Source organism: Coregonus clupeaformis, chromosome 31, assembly GCF_020615455.1.
Source record: "Coregonus clupeaformis isolate EN_2021a chromosome 31, ASM2061545v1, whole genome shotgun sequence".
Classification (NCBI taxonomy): Eukaryota; Metazoa; Chordata; class Actinopteri; order Salmoniformes; family Salmonidae; genus Coregonus; species Coregonus clupeaformis.
This window is the reverse complement of record NC_059222.1, coordinates 22,580,898-22,602,648: the sequence shown is the minus strand read 5'-3', so window position 1 is coordinate 22,602,648 and position 21,751 is coordinate 22,580,898. Positions and strand designations below refer to the sequence as shown.

The 21,751-nt window shown below is 42.5% G+C and overlaps 1 protein-coding gene across 1 annotated transcript; it reads right to left on the bottom strand.

The window, feature by feature from the left end:
- Nucleotides 1–6,406: 6,406 nt before the first annotated feature.
- On the bottom strand, nucleotides 6,407–21,307 carry LOC121547957 (T-box brain protein 1-like). Its single transcript, XM_041859358.2, has 6 exons — nucleotides 20,682–21,307; nucleotides 10,993–11,147; nucleotides 10,145–10,266; nucleotides 8,182–8,340; nucleotides 7,800–7,861; nucleotides 6,407–7,447 (listed from the first exon to the last, which is right to left on the bottom strand). The coding sequence occupies exons 1-6, from the start codon at nucleotides 21,227–21,229 to the stop codon at nucleotides 6,628–6,630; spliced, it is 1,866 nt and encodes a 621-aa protein (XP_041715292.2). The 5' UTR covers nucleotides 21,230–21,307; the 3' UTR covers nucleotides 6,407–6,627.
- Nucleotides 21,308–21,751: the final 444 nt, after the last annotated feature.

Sequence of the window (21,751 nt, the reverse complement as noted above, 5' to 3'; positions counted from 1 at the left end):
GTCTGTACCCCTTTCCAGCCTCCTCGGACCGATTTAGTTAATGATTTATACACCTTTTATAAAACATAAGGATAATTCATTTCACAGAATGGAAGGCAAGGTGCCCTACTCCAAGACAAACAGTGCACATTAAACACAAATGAACATGCTTCACTATCCAATGTTGGATGGAGAATTTGACCTTTCAAGTCTACCCCTTCTTCTCTGTCTTTTAAAGTCATCATGACTTCTGTACACTATAGCATCCCAGGGGACTACATTTCCCATCACACGTTTATTCTAATATAGGGGACATGAATGTTAAAGGATGGCAAAGAATCATGGGTTATGGAGTGTTTATGGAAGATTTATATTGTCAGGAGTTGGGTTTGTTTTGCTCATTGTAAGGAGTGAGATATCCACTAGGTGGCAGTCCTGAGGAGTCCATACCACACACACAGACAGACTTCTCTATTTCCCCCAACAGTGACACTCACTAGCAGTCATGTTAGTGCAGGTTCAGTGCCAGTGTAACATACAAAATCATGTAATGCAAGATACAGAGTAAAATGTCAGCACATTTTCATAGCATTTGATCAAACCAACGTTTTTCAATTGCTCTTGCCATATTGAAGACCTTATAAATAAAAAATCTATTCACATATCAATTAATTGCACTTAAATTACGCAAATAACTCTCCACCTCTTAACAAATAACTGTAATTATGAAGTTAAGATATATTAAGAAACCTTGTCCCTTTTTCGTTCATTTAAACTGCTTAAGGGTAAAACAAAAATGTTCAGGAAGCAATATAATATTTTTGTACAGTGTCCAGCATAAGATTCTACATAAGAAAACATCTAGCTTGACTTTTCAAGTTCCAGTTTATTCCCTTTCCCAATGTCATGTAACAGACATTTACTGTGCTTCAGCATTATTGCATTATGATGGTGTCACAGCAGTCAAGATTATGCTAAGTTCCGTTTAGGGAAGGATGTCTTTCTGTTTACAAACAGATTTAATATAGAGAGTTCTGCAATTCCACAGACCTGATTGTCTTTTCCATCCTATTGCTCTAGTTTTTGTCAGATTATCACTGATTTCTTCCACCTTCAATTGGGAAAAGGCAGTTTAGCCTGAAACAAATGGCAGAATTTCCTTTTGAAAGTTGGCACCTATACAAGTCATGAATGAAAAATATAAAAACACTTTGATGAGGTCAACAAAATTAACATCTAGTATACTGTATATGTATGTTTTTTTTAATACAATTCTATCTTATCATATTTTCATGGTTGGCCTGTCACTCAGCAAGTGCTAATTATACCATGTCTGTCCTCTGACTGTACTCTGTGCATCATATACTGTAATCATATACTTTAGCAATAGAAGTGTGATAAATAATGAGGTCTTGCCTTGATTACATTCCTGTCTCATTTCTGATAGCCTTGCAATTGGAGCACACAAACCCAGCAATACGTGGTTTAAGACCACCAGTATCCCAGGGTCCTCTGAGTGAGTGGCTGCCTGTCACCCAATAGTTGTCTGTGGTCATTAGCACCTTGTGAAGGCCAGGGCTCTGACCAGCTCAGACTGGAGGCTCTCTCTCTCTCTTTCTCTCTATAGATCTCTGTCACTTTGCCAGGAAGCTACTCCTTTGTCACGACATGATGAACCTAACGTCTGGAGGTGGACATGGTCTGTCAGGTCACCCTAACCAAGCCTGGGAGAGACAATACATAGGCTACATGTACCCTGTCTGTTTGGCTCTCTCTTAGCCCTAGGATACATATTTGCCTGGTATCGGGGTGGGTTGAAATGGAGAAGCACTATGTTGGGCAACAGAGGTCATCAAATCCAAGAAATAAATACAAATATTACCCTATATTACCATTACCCTGTGTAGACCATATAATGGGCTTTTGTCATTATGATTGTGTGTGTGTGTTTGTGTGTGTCATTACCAACCCTCTGTTGGTAAAGATTTCCAGTGTGTGTTGTCTGAGTGGACCCCGTTTTAATGCAGTTATTGATTGTGGTCTTTATTTGTGTGGTGACGGGGGCACTTTCAGATTGATTTCATCACACAGAGGGCGACCTCTGTTACAGTGAAACCGTCAAAAACTTTTACCCTGTAATACCGAACGCAGTTCCCTGAAATGGTCTGGGATGGAAGCCTGAGAGGAAATTCACCCAACGATTTAGGTGCCCTTTCTGCGTTTACAAATTCTAATGAATCGCTATTGTAGTTGCCTCAGCGTGTCTGTGAGATATGTTGAATTCCATTGTGTTGTGTGTCTTTGGAGTTTGGACTCCTATTGGATGCTAAAGCTGTGTTGTTCTAAATGACAGACCTGATGTAGGCTACATTAGACCAGAGGAAGACTGGCCCATCAAGCCAGAGGCTGATTAGCGTTGACACTTCAGACCAAGATCGCTAAGCTACCCTCACATCTAACAACTGACACTGGCCTCTGCTCTCACCTGCATGCTCGCCCTCAGCTTGCAGTTTTTCACTGTTGTCACAAGGGGGAGATGCAATCTCCTCAGACAGTAGAGGATAAGCCAGAAATTATTCTATTATGTTATTAACATGCAACCAGTCTTGTCTGCATCTTTGTAGCTCAGTTGGTAGAGCATGGCGCTTCGTTTCCCACGGGGGGCCAGTATGAAAATGTATGCACTCACTAACTGTAAGTGGCTCTGGATAAAAGCGTCTGCTCTGGATAAAAGCGTCTGCTAAATGACTCAAATGTAAATTGGGGCACGTGATTGTGATCATATACTAACAGAGTTGGAGAATAGAGAAATGTCTGTGTGTGAGAGAGAGAGAGAGTGTGTCAGCGATTGTGTGTGTGTATGACGGGGGAAGACCGGACAGGCCCTGCAGGGGTCTGTCAGCAGGTGTGCAGACGTCTTATTTTTTAATCCCCAAACGTTAGAAAGACTTAAGTCACAGGTCTGCGTGTCGGTGTGTCTACGTGTCTCTAGGGCAGTGTCAGTGGACCCAGTCAAATCGCCTTGGCTCTTTGGCCCTCACACACTTTGACAGTCACCTTCAACGTGTTAGTGTCTGTCCTCAAAGGGTCCTTGTTCTCAAACGTAACCAACACACAAAGAGAGGGCCTTACGAGTAGAGTAGCCTCCCTTTTGTAGAGAGGTCCAGTCTATTTGTAAAGTATATATATACACTACCAGTCAAAGGTTTGGACACACCTACTCATTCCAGGATTTTTCTTTATTTTTACTATTTTCTATATTGTAGAATAATTGTGAAGACATCAGAACTATGGAACAACACATATGGAATCATGTAGTAACCCAAAAAGTGTTAAACAAATCAAAATGTTTTTATATTTGAGGTTCTTCAAATAGCCACCCTTTGCCTTGATGACAGCTTTGCACACTCTTGGCATTCTCTCAACCAGCTTCATGAGGTAGTCACCTGGAATGCATTTCAATTAACAGGTGTGTCTTCTTAAAAGTTAATTTGTGGAATTTATTTCCTTCTTAATGCGTTTGAGCCAATCAGTTGTGCTGTGACAAGGTAGTGGGGGTATACAGAAGATAGCCCTATTTGGTAAAAGACCAAGTCCATATTATGGCAAGAACAGCTCAAATAAGCAAAGAGAAATTACAGTCCATCATAACTTTAAGACATGAAGGTCAGTCAATATGGAACATTTCAAGAACTTTGAAAGTTTCTTCATGTGCAGTCGCAAAAAACCATCAAGCGCTATGATGAAACTGGCTCTCATGAGGACCACCACAGGAAAGGAAGACCCAGAGTTACCTCTGCTGCAGAGGATAAGTTCATTAGAGATACCAGCCTCAGAAATTGCAGCCCAAATAAATGCTTCACAGAGTTCAAGTAACAGACACATCTCAACATCAACTGTTCAGAGGGGACTGTGTGAAACAGGCCTTCATGGTCGAATTGCTGCAAAGAAACCACTACTAAAGGACACCAATAATAAGAAGAGACCTGCTTGAGCCAAGAAACACGAGCAATGGACATTAGACGGGTGGAAATATGTCCTTTGGTCTGGAGTCCAAATTTGAGATTTTTGGTTCCAACCGCCGAGTCTTTGTGAGACGCGGTGTGGATGAACGGATGATCTCCACATCAAATCAAATTTTATTTGTCACATACACGTGTTTAGCAGATGTTATTGCGGGTGTAGCAAAATGCTTGTGCTTCTAGCTCCGACAGTGCAGCAATATCTAACAAGTAATATCTAACAATTTCACAACCTTTACCCAATACACACAAATCTAGTAAGGAATGTAATTTAAGAATATATATATACAAGCAATGACATGTGTATTTCCCACCGTAAAGAATGGAGGAGGAGGTGTTATGGTGTGGGGGTGCTTTGCTGGTGACACTGTCTGTGATGTATTTAGAATTCAAGGCACACTTAACCAGCATGGCTACCACTGCATTCTACAGTGATACGCCATCCCATCTGGTTTGGGCTTAGTGGGACTATCATTTGATTTTCAACAGGACAATGACCCAACACACCTCCAGGCTGTGTAAGGGCTATTTTACCAAGAAGGCGAGTGATGGAGTGCTTCATCAGATGACCTGGCCTCCACAATCCCCTGACCTCAACCCAATTGAGATGTTTTGGAATGAGTTGGACAGCAGAGTGAAGGAAAAGCAGCCAACAAGTGCTCAGCATATGTGGGAACTCCTTCAAGACTGTTGGAAAAGCATTCCAGGTGAAGCTGGTTGAGAGAATGCCAAGAGTGTGCAAAGCTGTCATCAAGGCAAAGGGTGGCTATTTGAAGAACCTCAAATATAAAATACATTTTGATTTGTTTAACACTTTTTTGGGTTACTACATGATTCCATATGTGTTATTCCATAGTTTTGATGTCGTCACAATTATTCTACAATATAGAAAATAGTAAAAATAAAGAAAAACCCTGGAATGAGAAGGTGTGTCCAAACTTTTGACTGGTACTGTATATAGAGTGCTATGAAAAAGTATTTGCCCCCTTTCTAATTTTCTCTACTTTTGCATATTTGTGATACTGAATGTCATCAGATCTTCAACCAAAACCTAATATTAGATAAAGGGAACATAAGTGAACAAATAACACAACAATTACATATTTATTTCATAAACAAAGTTATGCAACACCCAATTCCCCTGTTTGAAAAAGTAATTGCCACCTTACACTCAATAACTGGTTGTGCCACCTTTAGCTGCAATGACTCCAACCAAATGCTTCCTGTAGTTGTTGATCAGTCTCTCACGTCGCTGTGGAGGAATTTTGGCCCACTCTTCCATGCAGAACTGCTTTAACTCAGTGCCATGTGGGTTTTCAAGCATGAACTGCTCGTTTCAAGTCCTGCCACAACATCTCAATTAGGATTAGGTCTGGACTTTGACTAGGCCATTCCAAAACTTCCAATTTGTTGCTTTTTAGCAATTTTCATGTAGACTTGATTGTGTGTTTTGGATCATTGTCTTGCTGCATGACCCAGCTGCGCATCAGCTTCAGCTCACAGACCACCACCATGCTTGACCTTTGGTATGATGTTCTTACTGTGGCATGCAGTGTTTGGTTTTCGCCAGGCATAATGGGACCCATCTCGTCCAAAAAGTTGACTCAAGTTTGCCAAAAAGCACCTGGATGATCATCAAGACTCTTGGAAGAACGTTCTATGGACAGATGATTCAAAAGTATACCTTTTTGGACGACATGGTTCCAGTAATGCCTGGCGAAAACCAAACTCTGCATTCCACAGTAAGAACATCATACCAAAGGTCAAGCATGGTGGTGGTGGTGTGATGGTTTGGGGATGCTTTGCTGCCTCAGGACGTGAACGACTTGCCTTAATAGAAGGAACCATGAATTCTGCTCTGTATCAGAGAATTCTACAGGAGAATGTCAGACCATCCGTCTGTGAGCTGAAGCTGAAGCGCAACTGGGTCATGCAGCAAGACAATGATCCAAAACACACAATCAAGTCTACATGAAAATTGCTAAAAAGCAACAAATTGGAAGTTTTGGAATGGCCTAGTCAAAGTCCAGACCTAATCCCAATATAGATGTTGTGGCAGGACATGAAACGAGCAGTTCATGATTGAAAACCCACACGGCACTGAGTTAAAGCAGTTCTGCATGGAAGAGTGGGCCAAAATTCCTCCACAGTGACGTGAGAGACTGATCAACAACTACAGGAAGCATTTGGTTGGAGTCATTGCAGCTAAAGGTGGCACAACCAGTTATTGAGTGTAAGGGGGCAATTACTTTTTCACACAGGGGAATTGGGTGTTGCATAACTTTGTTTATAAAATAAATGAAATAAATATGTAATTGTTGTGTTATTTGTTCACGTATGCTCCCTTTATCTAATATTAGCTTTTGGTTGAAGATCTGATAACATTCAGTATCACAAATATGCAAAAGTAGAGAAAATTAGAAAGGGGGCAAATACTTTTTCATAGCACTGTATGTGTGAAAACAGCTGAGGTACAAGATATCTGTCTTGTCTTCACCCTTTTGTTATGTTGGACTTCCGTAGCCAATTGAGCTTCAGTCCAGCGCCTTTACATGACTTCATTGGACAGGCAGAGACACACGGCCATGTGGGAGATACCAAAGCACAAAGAGGATGGGGTAGGATACTAGGAGAGCGTATTTACGTGGTGGGTGTAAAAACCGTAGTAGCCGGCATCACTACAGCTGTCCTTTTCACAGACCTCTGCACTGCGGGTGGATGGCGAGTTCTCCGTGCTAGAGGCGTAGGGCGACACTCGCCGCTTCTTGCTCTCCGCCCCGCTCTCGAACAGGCCGGAGTCGGCCGAGTCCACCGATTTGACTGAGGGGGGTTCCAGCCACAGGTCCTCTCCCCCCGCCTCTTTGGGCTTGTCCTGTAGCGGGGGTGGGGGGCGGAGCGGCTCCAGCAGGGATGGGGGGTGGAGCCTGTGGTGACCTGAAGAGGAAGAGGAGGAGTTGGTAGAGGACATGGGCCTGAACCAGCCTAGACTGGGGCCGGCTTTACCAGGGTGGGGGTGGTTGAGGTACTGAGGGGAGGGCCGGCCGGCGCTCCAGGCCGCCGAGGAGGCTCCCGAGACGGATACGCTGGCAGAGGCGAAGGGGCTGTCCTCGTAGTAGCCCAGTGCGTGTTGGGCCGACGTCTGCAGGGGGAAGGGCTTGTAGAAGCTGTTGCTGGAGAAGTCGCCCTCGTACGTGTTGAAGTCCAGCCGGTTGGAGGTGACACTCTGCTGGGGGGAGAGGTACCAGCGGCTGTGGGGGCTGGCTGAGGGGTCTTTGGACTGCTGGCCCATGGCTGCCATGTGCTCCCGGCTGTAGAATCGGCTCTGAGGCAGGGGGTTCATGTACTGGTCCCTCAGGTACCCCTGGGTGTAGCAGGACCCCACCAAGAGCTGCTGGCCCTCGGTGGGGGAAGGGGTGAGGCGGTCTGTGTCAGGCGGTGCATACAGCCTAGGCAGAGGAACAGGGGAGGAGGCATATAACAAGAAGAGGTGTTACTTCCTGGCAAAGCCAAAAATATCTCTCAGCAGGGTTCTCACGCCTCCTCATATCAACACATCTTTGTGAGATAGAAATACATAAACCTACTAGCGTTAGCAATTTTACATTAAATATTAGTTGGAGATATCTAGTGTTGATACGGTAGGACTGAGTGTGTGTGAGCACTGTGCCTCAGCGCCTGCTTGTATAGACATAGAACAGGTTTAAAAGTTCAAACGTTCTCATTCAAGACCAGAGCCCCCTCTGGAGAGCAGGGTTTTGCTTTCTCTTTATTAATTCAGTTATTTTCTAGCATACTCACGTGTCATAACTGTCCCGGAAACCTTTAGCAAAGGGGTTATGGTCTATTTTCAGCTGAGTGATCTGTGTAAGAAATAGCAGGAGACAGGATGGGAGAGGGGGCAAGGATAGGACAGACAGATCGTTGGAGAGAGAGAGAGTGAGAGCGCAGACGCATAGGAAAAAGAGAGAGAGAGAGGGAGGGAGAGAGCGAGAGATCACTGACTGCATGAAATAATTAATGAGGGTTACACACAGTTTATTTTCTTATCGTCAGAAAGACTTCTTCTTTGGCACCCTAGTGTGAGTATACTTCTATTCCTAATGAAGTTATAATTGTCTATGATAATGCTATGGAAAAGGGCATGCCCAATGAGCTGTTGAGGTCAGGTGAGGTGACTCACGTCTGCATTTTGATAGGCTGTGACAGCGATGAATTGGTTCTCCGGGAAGACGAAGGTCTGGGCCTTGGTGGTGAGGAAGGGGTCCTCAGAATCATCGTCCTTCACCTCTACGATGTGCAGCCGTGGCTGGTACTTATGGAGCGACTGCAGCACGATCATCTAGGAGGGAACAGCACTGGAGAGTTAGTTATAGAAGGGCATTACGATCATCGTGGCCTCAGGAAGTAGTTTGGGGGTGGGGGAGCTGCGATATTCTTTGCCGACGGGGGAGGTGCTGAGAATTTTGGGTCAAAGTGGGGAGCGGGCTGGCTCCCCACTTTGTGTTGCCCACGCTACAAACGGCTATTTCGGTCCGCTAATAGAGGACTAGTAAAGGCCCAGTGCAGTACATTTGTGAGAATATATATATATATACAGAGTACCAGCCAAAAGTTTGGACACACCTACTGATTCAAGGGTTTTTCTTTATTTTTACTATTTTCTACATTGTAGAATAATAGTGAAGACATCAAAACTATGAAATAATACATATGGAATCATGTAGTAACCAAAAAAAGTCTTAAACAAATCAAAATATATTTTATATAGCCATTTATATTTGCCTTGATGACAGCTTTGCACACTCTTGGCATTCTCTCAACCAGCTTCACCTGGAATGCTTTTCCAACAGTCTTGAAGGAGTTCCCACATATGCTGAGCACTTGTTGGCTGCTTTTCCTTCACTCTGCGGTCCGACTCATCCCAAACCATCTCAATTTGTCGGGTGATAGTGGAGGCCAGGTCATCTGATGCAGCACTCCATCACTCTCCTTCTCGGTAAAATAGCCCTTACACAGCCTGGAGGTGTGTTTTGGGTCATTGTCCTGTTGAAAATTAAATGATAGTCCCACTAAGCCCAAACCAGATGGGATGGCGTATCACTGTAGAATGCAGTGGTAGCCATGCTGGTTAAGTGTGCCTTGAATTCTAAATAAATCACAGACAGTGTCACCAGCAAAGCACCCCCACACCATAACACCTCCTCCTTCATGCTTTACAGTGGGAAATACACATCCGGAGATCATCCGTTCACCCACACCGCATCTCACAAAGACACGGCGGTTGGAACCAAAAATCTCAAATTTGGACTCCAGACCAAAGGACAAATTTCCACTGGTCTAATGTCCATTGCTCGTGTTTCTTGGCCCATGCAAGTCTCTTCTTATTATTGGTGTCCTTTAGTAGTGGTTTCTTTGCAGCAATTCGACCATGAAGGCCTGATTCACACAGTCTCCTCTGAACAGTTGATGTTGAGATGTGTCTGTTACTTGAACTCTGTGAAGCATTTATTTGGGCTGCAATTTCTGAGGCTGGTAACTCTAATGAACTTATCCTCTGCAGCAGAGGTACCTCTGGGTCTTCCATTCCTGTGGCGGTCCTCATGACAGCCAGTTTCATCAAAGCACTTGAAGGTTTTTGCGACTGCACTTCAAGAAACGTTCAATGTTCTTGACATTTTCCGTATTGACTGACCTTCATGTCTTAAAGTAATGATGGACTGTAATTTCTCTTTGCTTATTTGAGCTGTTCTTGCCATAATACGGACTTGGTCTTTTACCAAATAGGGAAATCTTCTGTATACCCCCCTACCTTGTCACAACACAACTGCTTGGCTCAAACGCATTAAGAAGGAAATAAATAAAGAAAAACCCTTGAATGAGTAGGTGTTCTAAAACTTTTTACCGGTAGTGTATATATATATTTTTGGGGGGGGTGGGGGGGGCTGTAGCACCCTCAGCACCCCTACTATGACGACCATGAAATACGATCAAAAGCACCATCAATGGAAAATCTCATTTGGTTAAAATCTTGGTAAATATTCTAACTACTGAACAAACGTACAAACAGCAAAAAAGCAACAACATAAAACATGAGGATTTGATGACATATTTAAATGAGTTTCTGAGCATACTGTATCTGTTACCTGTGCAACATTGTTGGAGCTGCCCTTGTTGTTGGTGAGCTTGAGCTTGCCAAATGACACCTCCTGCCTCATCCAGTGAGCCCCTGTGTTGGGAGAGTCTGGGTGCATATACATCCTGTTCCCTATGGGAAAGAGTTAGTAACAACGTTAATGAAGCCTTCATGAGCCCTTTATAAGTCTACATAAGCCTACATAAATGCTTCACAAATCATTTACAAGCAAATGCCATACTACACAATCACAGCTCCAGTTAACATCAGCACAACGCCCTACTAACCCGCTACTACATAATCATAGCTACCATGGCAATGTTACCACAACTACCACTACACTGTAATAAGTCAGGTGCCTCACAGCCACAATACCTGCTATGACACAGGTGGACCTATTTCAATGACTGCAGCGCTGTATGGGAGTTCAAATTGATGCTCTAACTCTCAAGGCTACTCTGGAGATGTTCTGTATGGACCTTATTGGGATTCATTCATTCTACCACTGTATGTCATTGATTGGAGCTGTATGGATGACAGAGAGTGTGGTGTGGCAATATTATAAACTGGGTGGATCGAGTTCTGAATGCTGATTGGCTGAAAGCCGTGGTATATCAGGCCGTATACCACGAGTGTGACAAAACATTACTCTTTACTGTTCTAATTAAGTTGGTAACCCGTTTATCATTGCAATAAGGCACCTCGGGAGTTTGTGGTATATGGCCAATATACCACGGCTAAGGGCTGTGTTCAGGCACTTCACGTTGCGTCGTGCATAAGAACAGCCCTTAGCCATGGTATATTGGCCATATTCCACACCCCCTCTGGCCTTATTGCTTAATTATAATACAATCATACCTGGCATGTTGCCCTCTGCTTTGCCACACTGGACCCACTTGCCTCCCTGGTACCTCCAGTGGTGCTGGTCAGCCAGGACCACGTCCACATACACATTGTAGTGGGCCGACGGGTCCAGAACGCTGATGTTGAAACTCAGGAAGGGGAACATCCTCCTAGAGTAGAAGAGAGGAGAAATACGTCATTGCCAGATGAGAAAAGAGGGAGATCTATTTGGTTAAAATACAATAAAAGAGATGTACTGTAGTACATTCTTATAGGGCATGATTTAATTTAAAGGAAAATACCACTCAAAATATATTTTTCGGTATTTGTTTTATTAGTCCACTGTTGATACAGTCAAAAAGGTTTTGGGACAGTTGACTAATGAAACAAATACCAAAATATAGTTTGAGTGGAATTTTCCTTTAAGTAACACAAACATGATACTGTATTGCTCTTTGCTCTTTGTAATAACCTTATAATGTGTGGTGTTATCGTTGTACTACTTTTAATCCAATGTGGGTATATACAGTGCAAACAATTGGAATACAAATAGATTAACATTTCTTGACAGCTTTACAACACTACCATCAAAATGACTCAATCTACTTCTAGCTACAAATTGTACTACAATCGGAAGCAATCCCAAGGCATCTTTGTCAGAAACAACAGCGAGCAAGATAGAGAGGGGATTTTTTAAAGCTCTGTGCGTGTTTCTTCTCTGTGCGGTTAGAGGGCTGAGAGGCAAAGTGGGGGGATAGGAGAGGGTGCAGGGTGGTGTAGTGGAGGTGAATATTTAATATGGCTGTTAATAAAAGATGGGCCAGAAGCAGCGTCTGATTGCTGGAGCTTTACTTGGTGAACTGATTTTGATCACCAGGGCAGTCACTGAGGAGGTAACGGGGAGGTCAGCCTGCCCCAAGGCAATACAGTGGGGGAATACAGGGTATAGTTCGTCCAAAAACAGGAAAAACACACTCACACATACATATTGTACAGTACACACACACACACCAATACATAAATGTACGGGGGCAGCATGGCACAACACAACCACAGGATTACTTTCTATTGGAGTGGATTTCCCTGTTTCTAACCATGTGTACATTTAAAAAAAAACTTGCCCTTCAATGCCCTGGCATATATACTATAGATATCAGTTTACACTAGGCTGTATCTGCCTTCATTATGATACTGCAGGTTCTGCTGTTTGAGATAAACACAGGGTAATTGGTGTTGCTAAATCTTTGCGTACAAACTGTACTCTGCTGAGACAAAACAGAGTTAACTTCTCCTCTTCAATGACAGACATTAGGGAACCCAAAGGATCTGTGCCAGAACACTATATTATACATTAAAATGTATTCAGAAAACAAACCACCTTAGGTTGTGACATTGTTATAAAATCTGTTTTTTGTTTGTGCTTGTTCTGCATGCTTTTATGTGACAAGATGGAAGAAGCTGTCATTTCTGTACTAGGCAATGTGTTAACTAATGATTTCATTGACAAAACCCACATGAGACCTTACACACATCATACACTTGGTAAGACAAAATCCAATTGGGTGATGATATTTTTTCCTTCTACAGTAAACCTCCACACTGTTGGATAGCAGTATCGCTACTTGAATCATGGACAGCCCAGTGCAACAATCAATCACAATTCTCAGTGAAACCCAAGTATTGTGGCAGCTCCTTAGCCTCTAGGACATAACAGGTGATAGGTTTCTCCTTCCATGTCTGTGTTTAATATAAGTGAAAACAGAAACTGGCAGCAGGCTGTTTGAGTCATGAGTGGAACCCCACTACCCCATGAGAGAAAATAGAAAACAAGAACCCTGAAAGCTGACCTTTTCCTTCACTGATATTGTCAGACTTATTTAAACGGAGGCCTTTTATAGGAAATCAGAACTTGTCGAGGGGAAACCAAAGGGCGAGCCACAGAGATGTGGGGGAGGTTCAGGGGTTTTCATTATTGAGAATGCAGGATGATATCTGGAAACGTCTCTGGCTGAGGCTGAAAGGCAGAGAGCCTGACTGAGATAGGGCAGCCACAGACTGGTCTAGCCATGCCATGATTCCATGTGTAGTGACTCCTACACTACTGTCTAGGACTGTAGCCAAAACCTGTCTGGTAGGACAAGGACTGTGGTGGCACAGGTAGTACACGTTCTAACTAAATCATCGTATTTACGTCAAATGTAGTCATTGTTGTACTGGAAGTACTTGCCAGACTGCCAATCATTCAACATGTGGGTGGAAAACAAAGCTCAATGACAAACATTGGCTTGTCGTTGAAATGGGATAGAGAGAAAGAGAGATAAAAAGGGGGGTTGTCCTGGGGATGTGAAGCAGAAGCTGGAGAGTGACTGCATATTCACAGGGGGAGAATACTTTTCTGCTTGAGTGCACCCACTGATTCAGCAGGACAGGAGTTCAGGACCAGTTTATGTCACCACACACGTACACTTGATCATCGGTGATGAGAACATGCCAGTCTACAGCTGCTGCTGGACACAAGGAGAGTATCACACTATTTATAGGCACCTATTCTCCATCCACTGGATCAAGGTACAGTATAGAGAACCTTTGTGTAGATAGAAAACAAAACAGCAGCTCAGGAATATCTAGTCAGATGTTATTTGATAAGATATGATTGATAATATACTGTTTGCATTGGATGAATCAGTAAAGCAGTAGACTTTAGATATTGGCTGCACAGTAATTAAAATACACAGAATATATTCCAACAACATATTATTGCTGAAAGCATGAACTTCAAATCAAAGGTTTCTATGAGTGGATACCACCATACAGTTGAAGTCGGAAGTTTACATACACTTAGGTTGGAGTCATTAAAACTAGTTTTCAACCACTCCACAAATTTCTTGTTAACAAATTATAGTTTTGGCAAGTCGGTTAGGACATCTACTTTGTGCATGACACAAGTAATTTTTCCAACAATTGTTTACAGACAGATTATTTCACTTATAATTCACTATCACAATTCCAGTGGGTCAGAAGTTTACATACACTAAGTTGACTGTGCCTTTAAACAGCTTGGAAAATTCCAGAAAATGATGTCATGGCTTTAGAAGCTTCTGATAGGCTAATTTACATCATTTGAGTCAATTGGAGGTGTACTTGTGGATGTATTTCAAGGCCTACCTTCAAACTCAGTGCCTCTTTGCTTGACATCATGGGAAAATCAAAAGAAATCAGCCTTGGGAGCAATTTCCAAACGCCTGAAGCTACCACGTTCATCTGTACAAACAATGGTACGCAAGTATAAACACCATGGGACCACGTAGCCATCATACCGCTCAGGAAGGAGACGCATTCCGTCTCCTAGAGATGAACGTGCTTTGGTGCGAAAAGTGCAAATCAATCCCAGAACAACAGCAAAGGACCTTGTGAAGATGCTTGAGGAAACAGGTACAAAAGTATCTACAGTGAGGTAAAAAAGTATTTGATCCCCTGCTGATTTTGTAAGTTTGCCCACTGACAAAGAAATTATCAGTCTATAATTTTTATGGTAGGTTTATTTGAACAGTGGGAGACAGAATAACAACAAGAATATCCAGAAAAACGCAAGTCAAAAATGTTATAAATTGATTTGCATTTTAAGGAGGGAAATAAGTATTTGACCCCCTCTCAATCAGAAAGATTTCTGGCTCCCAGGTGTCTTTTATACAGGTAACGAGCTGAGATTAGGAGCACACTCTTAAAGGGAGTGCTCCTAATCTCAGCTTGTTACCTGTATAAAAGACACCTGTCCACAGAAGCAATCAATCAATCAGATTCCAAACTCTCCACCATGGCCAAGACCAAAGAGCTCTCCAAGGATGTCAGGGACAAGATTGTAGACCTACATAAGGCTGGAATGGGCTACAAGACCATCGGCAAGCAGCTTGGTGAGAAGGTGACAACAGTTGGTGCGATTATTCGCAAATGGAAGAAACACAAAAGTACTGTCAATCTCCATCGGCCTGGGGATCCATGAAAGATCTCACCTCGTGGAGTTGCAATGATCATGAGAACGGTGAGGAATCAGCCCAGAACTACACGGGAGGATCTTGTCAATGATCTCAAGGCAGCTGGGACCATAGTCACCAAAAAAACAATTGGTAACACACTACACCGTGAAGGACTGAAATCCTGTAGCGCCCACAAGGTCCCCCTGCTCAAGAAAGCACATATACAGGCCCGTCTGAAGTTTGCCAATGAACATCTGAATGATTCAGAGGAGAACTGGGTGAAAGTGTTGTGGTCAGATGAGACCAAAATCGAGCTCTTTGGCATCAACTCAACTCGCCGTGTTTGGAGGAGGAAGAATGCTGCCTATGACCCCAAGAACACCATCCCCACCGTCAAACATGGAGGTGGAAACATTATGCTTTGGGGGTGTTTTTCTGCTAAGGGGACAGGACAACTTCACCGCATCAAAGGGACGATGGACGGGGCCATGCCGGTCAAATCTTGGTGAGAACCTCCTTCCCTCAGCCAGGGCATTGAAAATGGGTCATGGATGGGTATTCCAGCATGACAATGACCCAAAACACACGGCCAAGGCAACAAAGGAGTGGCTCAAGAAGAAGCACATTAAGGTCCTGGAGTGGCCTAGCCAGTCTCCAGACCTTAATCCCATAGAAAATCTGTGGAGGGAGCTGAAGGTTCGAGTTGCCAAACGTGAGGCTCGAAACCTTAATGACTTGGAGAAGATCTGCAAAGAGGAGTGGGACAAAATCCCTCCTGAGATGTGTGCAAACCTGGTGGCCAACTACAAGAAACGTCTGACCTCTGTGATTGCCAACAAGGGTTTTGCCACCAAGTACTAAGTCATGTTTTGCAGAGGGGTCAAATACTTATTTCCCTCATTAAAATACAAATCAATTTATAACATTTTTGACATGCGTTTTTCTGGATCTATTTGTTGTTATTCTGTCTCTCACTGTTCAAATAAACCTACCATTAAAAATATAGACTGATCATGTCTTTGTCAGTGGGCAAACGTACAAAATCAGCAGGGGATCAAATACTTTTTTCCCTCACTGTATATCCACAGTAAAACGAGTCCTATATTGACATAACCTGAAAGGCCGCTCAGCAAGGAAGAAGCCACTGCTCCAAAACCGCCATAAAAAAGCCAGACTACGGTTTGCAACTGCACATGGGGACAAAGATCGTACTTTTTGGAGAAATGTCCTCTGGTCCTCTGGCCATAATGACCATTGTTATGTTTGGAGGAAAAAGGGGGTGCTTGCAAGCCGAAGAACACCATCCCAACCGTGAAGCACGGGGGTGGCATCATCATGCTGTGGGGGTGCATTGCTGCAGGAGGGACTGGTGCATTTCACAAAATAGATGGCATCATGAGGAAGGAAAATGATGTGGATATATTGAAGCAACATCTCAAGACATCAGTCAGGAATTTAAAGCTTGGTCGCAAATGGGTCTTCCAAATGGACAATGACCCAAAGCATACTTCCAAAGTTGTGGCAAAATGGCTTAAGGACAACAAAGTCAAGGTATTGGAGTGGCCATCACAAAGCCCTGACCTCAATCCTATAGAAAATGTGTGGGCAGAATTGAAAAAGCGTGTGCGAGCAAGGAGGCCTACAAACCTGACTCAGTTACACCAGCTCTGTCAGGAGGAATGGGCCAAAATTCACCCAACTTATTGTGGGAAGCTTGTGGAAGGCTACCCGAAACGTTTGACCCAAGTTAAACAATTTAAAGGCAATGCTACCAAATACTAATTGAGTGTATGTAAACTTCTGACCCACTTGGGAATGTGATGAAAGAAATAAAAGCTGAAATAAGTCATTCTCTCAATTATTATTCTGACAACTCACAACCTTAAAATAAAGTGGTGATCCTAACTGACCTAAGACAGGGAATTTTTACTAGGATTAAATGTCAGGAATTGTGAAAAACTGAGTTTAAATGTATTTGGCTAAGGTGTATGTAAACTTCCGACTTCAACTGTACATGCAGGGCTCTACGGCTACGCAGTCTTTTTTTTTTTTTACAAGGAGCACGTGTGCGCCTAAGTTTAAAAAATGGAGGCGCGCACAAAGAAATTTAGGAGCACAAGGAAAAATATTTGAGATATAAAAAATGTCTTAAATTATTTTAAACCGTGTGAGTAAAATGGTCGCACTGTAGAGCCCTGACATGCTCCCTACTCTCTATATCCGTCAAGAGGTGATGACAATCTAAACATCAGAGCGTATAGGAAGTACTTGGGTTAGTTCCTTCTGAAGAGTTGGTTTTAGAGGTTTCTGCAAGACACTGCATTGTCTATCTATGCACACACGAACATCTGTACAGGATGTGACAAGTTGTTTAAAAAGCCTAACACACCAAAACCTAGACATAGTCCTACTTCTGCTTCACTGGAGAGAGAGAGAGGTGGAGCATATATGCATTACCCAGACAGAGACTAGGTTGCACTTGATGTTGACAGTCACTGATTGCTATACCTCTACAAACGCTTATGTGCATTTTCATTTAATGCCAGTTTTCAGAAACACCTCGACAGCTGCAGTAAATAAAACTAAAAGCCTAAAACGTCCAACACTTTCTGCTACAGTGTCAACGGCCAGCATAGTATTATTCCATGAACTGGAACGGTAAAAAATATAATACAAATATTGGATTTATATAGTACATTTATAGGACCAAAGACACTTAAAACTAATCAACAAAAACTCTACTTTATCCCTCACTGTCATACTCTACTTCAGGCATGTTCATTATTAGTTTATTTATAAATGGGTTATAAACAGTTAAAACAATGGTTTAATTACATTGTGATTGATTGATCCTAGTTACAATGTTTTATGTTGACATGTTTTTTGGAACATATTAAGTGAGAAATATATACTTGATTTGTTTCTCACAACATTACCAAGATTAATTGAACCAGAGAGACAGATGTATTTTCTCTCTGAGCAGGTTACCATGATTCCTGTGAGTCTCTTCCTCTGAAAGGGGCTGTCTACACTGTAAAAACGTACTCAATCATATCTCCTTCCAAGAACACATCCTGCTATAGATCAATAATAGTTAGAAACATAATCAAATTAGAGAGTATTCAAGATTTGAATACTACCACAATCCAAAAGGCACACAACATAATGCTTATGTCTTCTTTTACAAGAGATGTTTCTGAAACCTAACAATGGCTGAATGCAACTGTTGCTAAAAATGCATGTCTTGGTTAAATTCTAATCATGTAGAACCAGCACCTAACATCATCTCCTCAGTTATGTTTCTATCAGCAATCTTAGTACACGGTAGACCACTATCACAATCAATAGAAACCTCTCATCAACAGATAAGGTCTCATTGAGGTTACCATTGCCACGAGTCAAAACAGAGTCAGTGGTGGTGGAGATGGCTGTGCCAAGCCAATGTGAAATGAATTGGTCTTGTCTTACAGGAAAACTTGAAAAGAGCAGGAGAACCCTTTCCCCTGCTGCATGCCTAGGGATTGCTGCACATTTCAAAAGGCCAGACTTGTTCTTCTGAGGGAATGGGATCCTCACTCGCTATACTCTTAACTGTACCAGAGAAGAGGTGTGAGTGAAGAAAGAGGAAAAAACACATTGCCTTCCTGGACTTCAAAGGGGCCTAGCACCACTGCTCTGTGTATGGCCATCTGAAGCCTTGCTGGTGCCTGCTCTGCCCTTTACCCCCCACCCCTCTCTCTCTCTCACTCTTTCTTGCGTGCACTTGCGCTCACGCTCTATGTCTCTCTCTCTCTATGTCTCTCTCTCTCTCTGTCTCTCTATCTCTCCATGTCTCTCTCTCTATGTCTCTCTCTCTCTCTCTCTCTCTTTCTATGAGTCTCTATGTCTCTCTCTCTCACCCTTTCACTTGGCTCCATTTAAGTTCCATTGGAAGTGAGTAGCATTCCAGAACCCAATGGCTCCAATACTTTTCTTTCCCTATCAGTGGAGAATTCCATAATGAGAGTAGCTATTTTGTGGTAAAACATTTTTTTTATTTTTATAAACCTGTTTACACACACAGTATTTCAATTCAATGTGCATCTAATCATTACTATCATGATTGTGTAGGCGTATGTTGCCTGTGCCTCTGTGTTTGTGCGTGTGTGAAGGGGGGGTGGGGGGGGCAGGGCATTATGGGTATTTTAAGATATGCATTAATTACTTTAATTATATGAGCCGAGATGACCATGACCAGACTGTCATTTTCCACAGGGTTATCTGCCAGGAGAGGTTATATCAAAAACGGACAAACACAGAGGCAAGCACCAACATAGGCCTACACAATCATGATAGTAATGATTAGATGAGTAGAGAGATGAATGCGATTGAAAGAACCTGAACCAACTGTCACTGATTTAAACCATGACAGAGAAGTGGGGGGTGCTCTTTTAATTTGGAATAAGCTTTTATTTGAATATTTACCATTGTAGCAGTACAAAATTGCATTTTAAACAAATAGGAAAATTGTTAAATTAGAGACCGTCGCTTATGCCAGCGTGGTGATACACTCTGCATGCACTTCAGGGGGTCAAGCTGAAGTGTCATAATGTATTCCAGCAACAATATTTCCATGATATTGTGGCTAGTATTTATGCTCGTCATCATCGGACATTGGACTCAAACCGAAGCATGAGAACTTGGATTGCTTTGCCTATTATTTTCATGATAAGTTGCACAAGTTATATCAATTATGATATAAAAAAAATTAAAATATGCTGGAGTTAGTTTATTTTAAATTTATCTTAAATATCATGCAGATTTCATTATGGGCAAATAGCAAAACCATTCTTGCCAGCGAGTTTAACATGTAAATGTTTATGTTTTGTGCATGAATATCTCATAAATAGGCCTACATATTTTGGAGCACTTTGTTAGTCTGTAGCGGGTCAATATCCTCATGTCCTGTCTGGATTAATTCTTATAGGCCCAATTCATTTTCGTGTGACAGACTCGGCTTTGGCAGTTTGGCACACATTGATAAGGCCAACATTATGTAGCCTACACATACATTGTTTAGGAATGACTTTGAGGAAAACAAGAGCAATGCACTAAGGAACAACTTTCCCTGAACTTCTCACCAATGATTAGCCCACAGGTGCTCATGCCTTGTCACCTGTCAAAACCTTTCAGCGCTCACTGACCTAGGCCTACATATGGAACCAACACATTGTGCTCATTTCCCACTGGGCAAAAACTGGTTGAATTAATGTTGTTTCCACGTCCTTTCAACCCCAAAAAATACATGTGATGATGTTGAATAAACATGGAAAACTGATTGGATTTGCAAAAAGTCATCAGTGATTTCTTTTATTTTTTACCAACTTTTAACTTCAATCCAATGTCATGGCGACATTTTTTTTGTTGATTTCACGTTGAATTCACGTTAGTTGAAAACACAACCAAAAAATACATTTTGAACTTACGTCTGTGCCCAGTGTCTTGTCATTTGGTGTCTAAATAAGATGTTATAGGCTTATAATAAACAGGCAATGTAGTCCCCTGTAGCTCAGTTGGTAGAGCATGGCGCTTGCAACGCCAGGGTTGTGGGTTCGTTTCCCACGGGGGGCCAGTATGAAAATGTATGCACTCACTAACTGTAAGTCGCTCTGGATAAGAGTGTCTGCTAAATGACTAAAATGTAAACATCTAAATACGTTTCCCTATGAGGGAATTGGCAATTTTACTCACCGTCCCTGTTTCGTTATGATCATTTCCGTTTGGTATTTGTGGAATTTAGCCCACAGAGGATAGTTGTTGAGGAGAGCCTGCGTCTTCCCGCACACCTGTAGCCCAGGTAATGGGTAGAGTGGCGTGCGATGGTACCCGTGTTGAAAGGGCGCGGAATAACTCTCCAGAGAGGCAGGGTAAACGTCTTTGCTTGCTGTCGAAAAACCTTCGCCTCCCGTCGGTAAATAAGTCTGTCCCATCCCGTTTCTAGTCGGCGACCTGACACTGCTGAAGTGGCAGCTATTGAGGGGAGTTGGTGAGTAAAACATCCCGGGTTGTGCTCCGAATCCGGCCACAGTTTGGTCTGAGTGGTACGGCAGTGCCAACCCGTCTTGTCCATTTTGAATTGAGTCTGGGTAATATAACCTGGTGTCCTGAATTCCCATTTTCAACTCCCCTAAATCCTTGCTGCGTTGAAGGTGATTGTTGATATCGGTGTCTTTTCCGAAAGTTTGCGTATCAGTCCCATTCAACATACTGAGGTAAAGATTGGCACCTATGCCGCCCATGTGCAGCCCCAGTCTCAGTGTATGTGCAATGTTTCACGTCCGAGTGGAATGAAAGCGCGTTTAACGATTTTGAGATAAATGCACAAAATTCAACATTTCGTCCACCTACCGTTTTTTTTCACCCAATAGCTAAATAACATTTTCTGAACTTCCTAGAACAATGTCTTTTTTTATTTTTATGGAAAACGCACCCTCAATTTCAATATACCAACAAATAGGCAATATTTTTTGTAAAAGACACGGGGTAATGATTTTATCTTTGACCTTCGAAAATAATAATATAGTCTTTTTTTTTAATTCTTTTTTTACAAGAGTCCCTACCAGTGTCTCAAACGCATACCCTGCTTCCTAACCTATGATATATACATTTTGCGATTGGTAATTGGTTGGAGGTGGGTCTGATGCCGAAGCTGGACGTGATAGGCTTGAATTTCACAAAGACCCTCCCCATTTCCAGAGGACTTGCTCGTGCGCTCATATATTCTAACGAAGCAGACAACACGATAAACAATTGTTAAACTA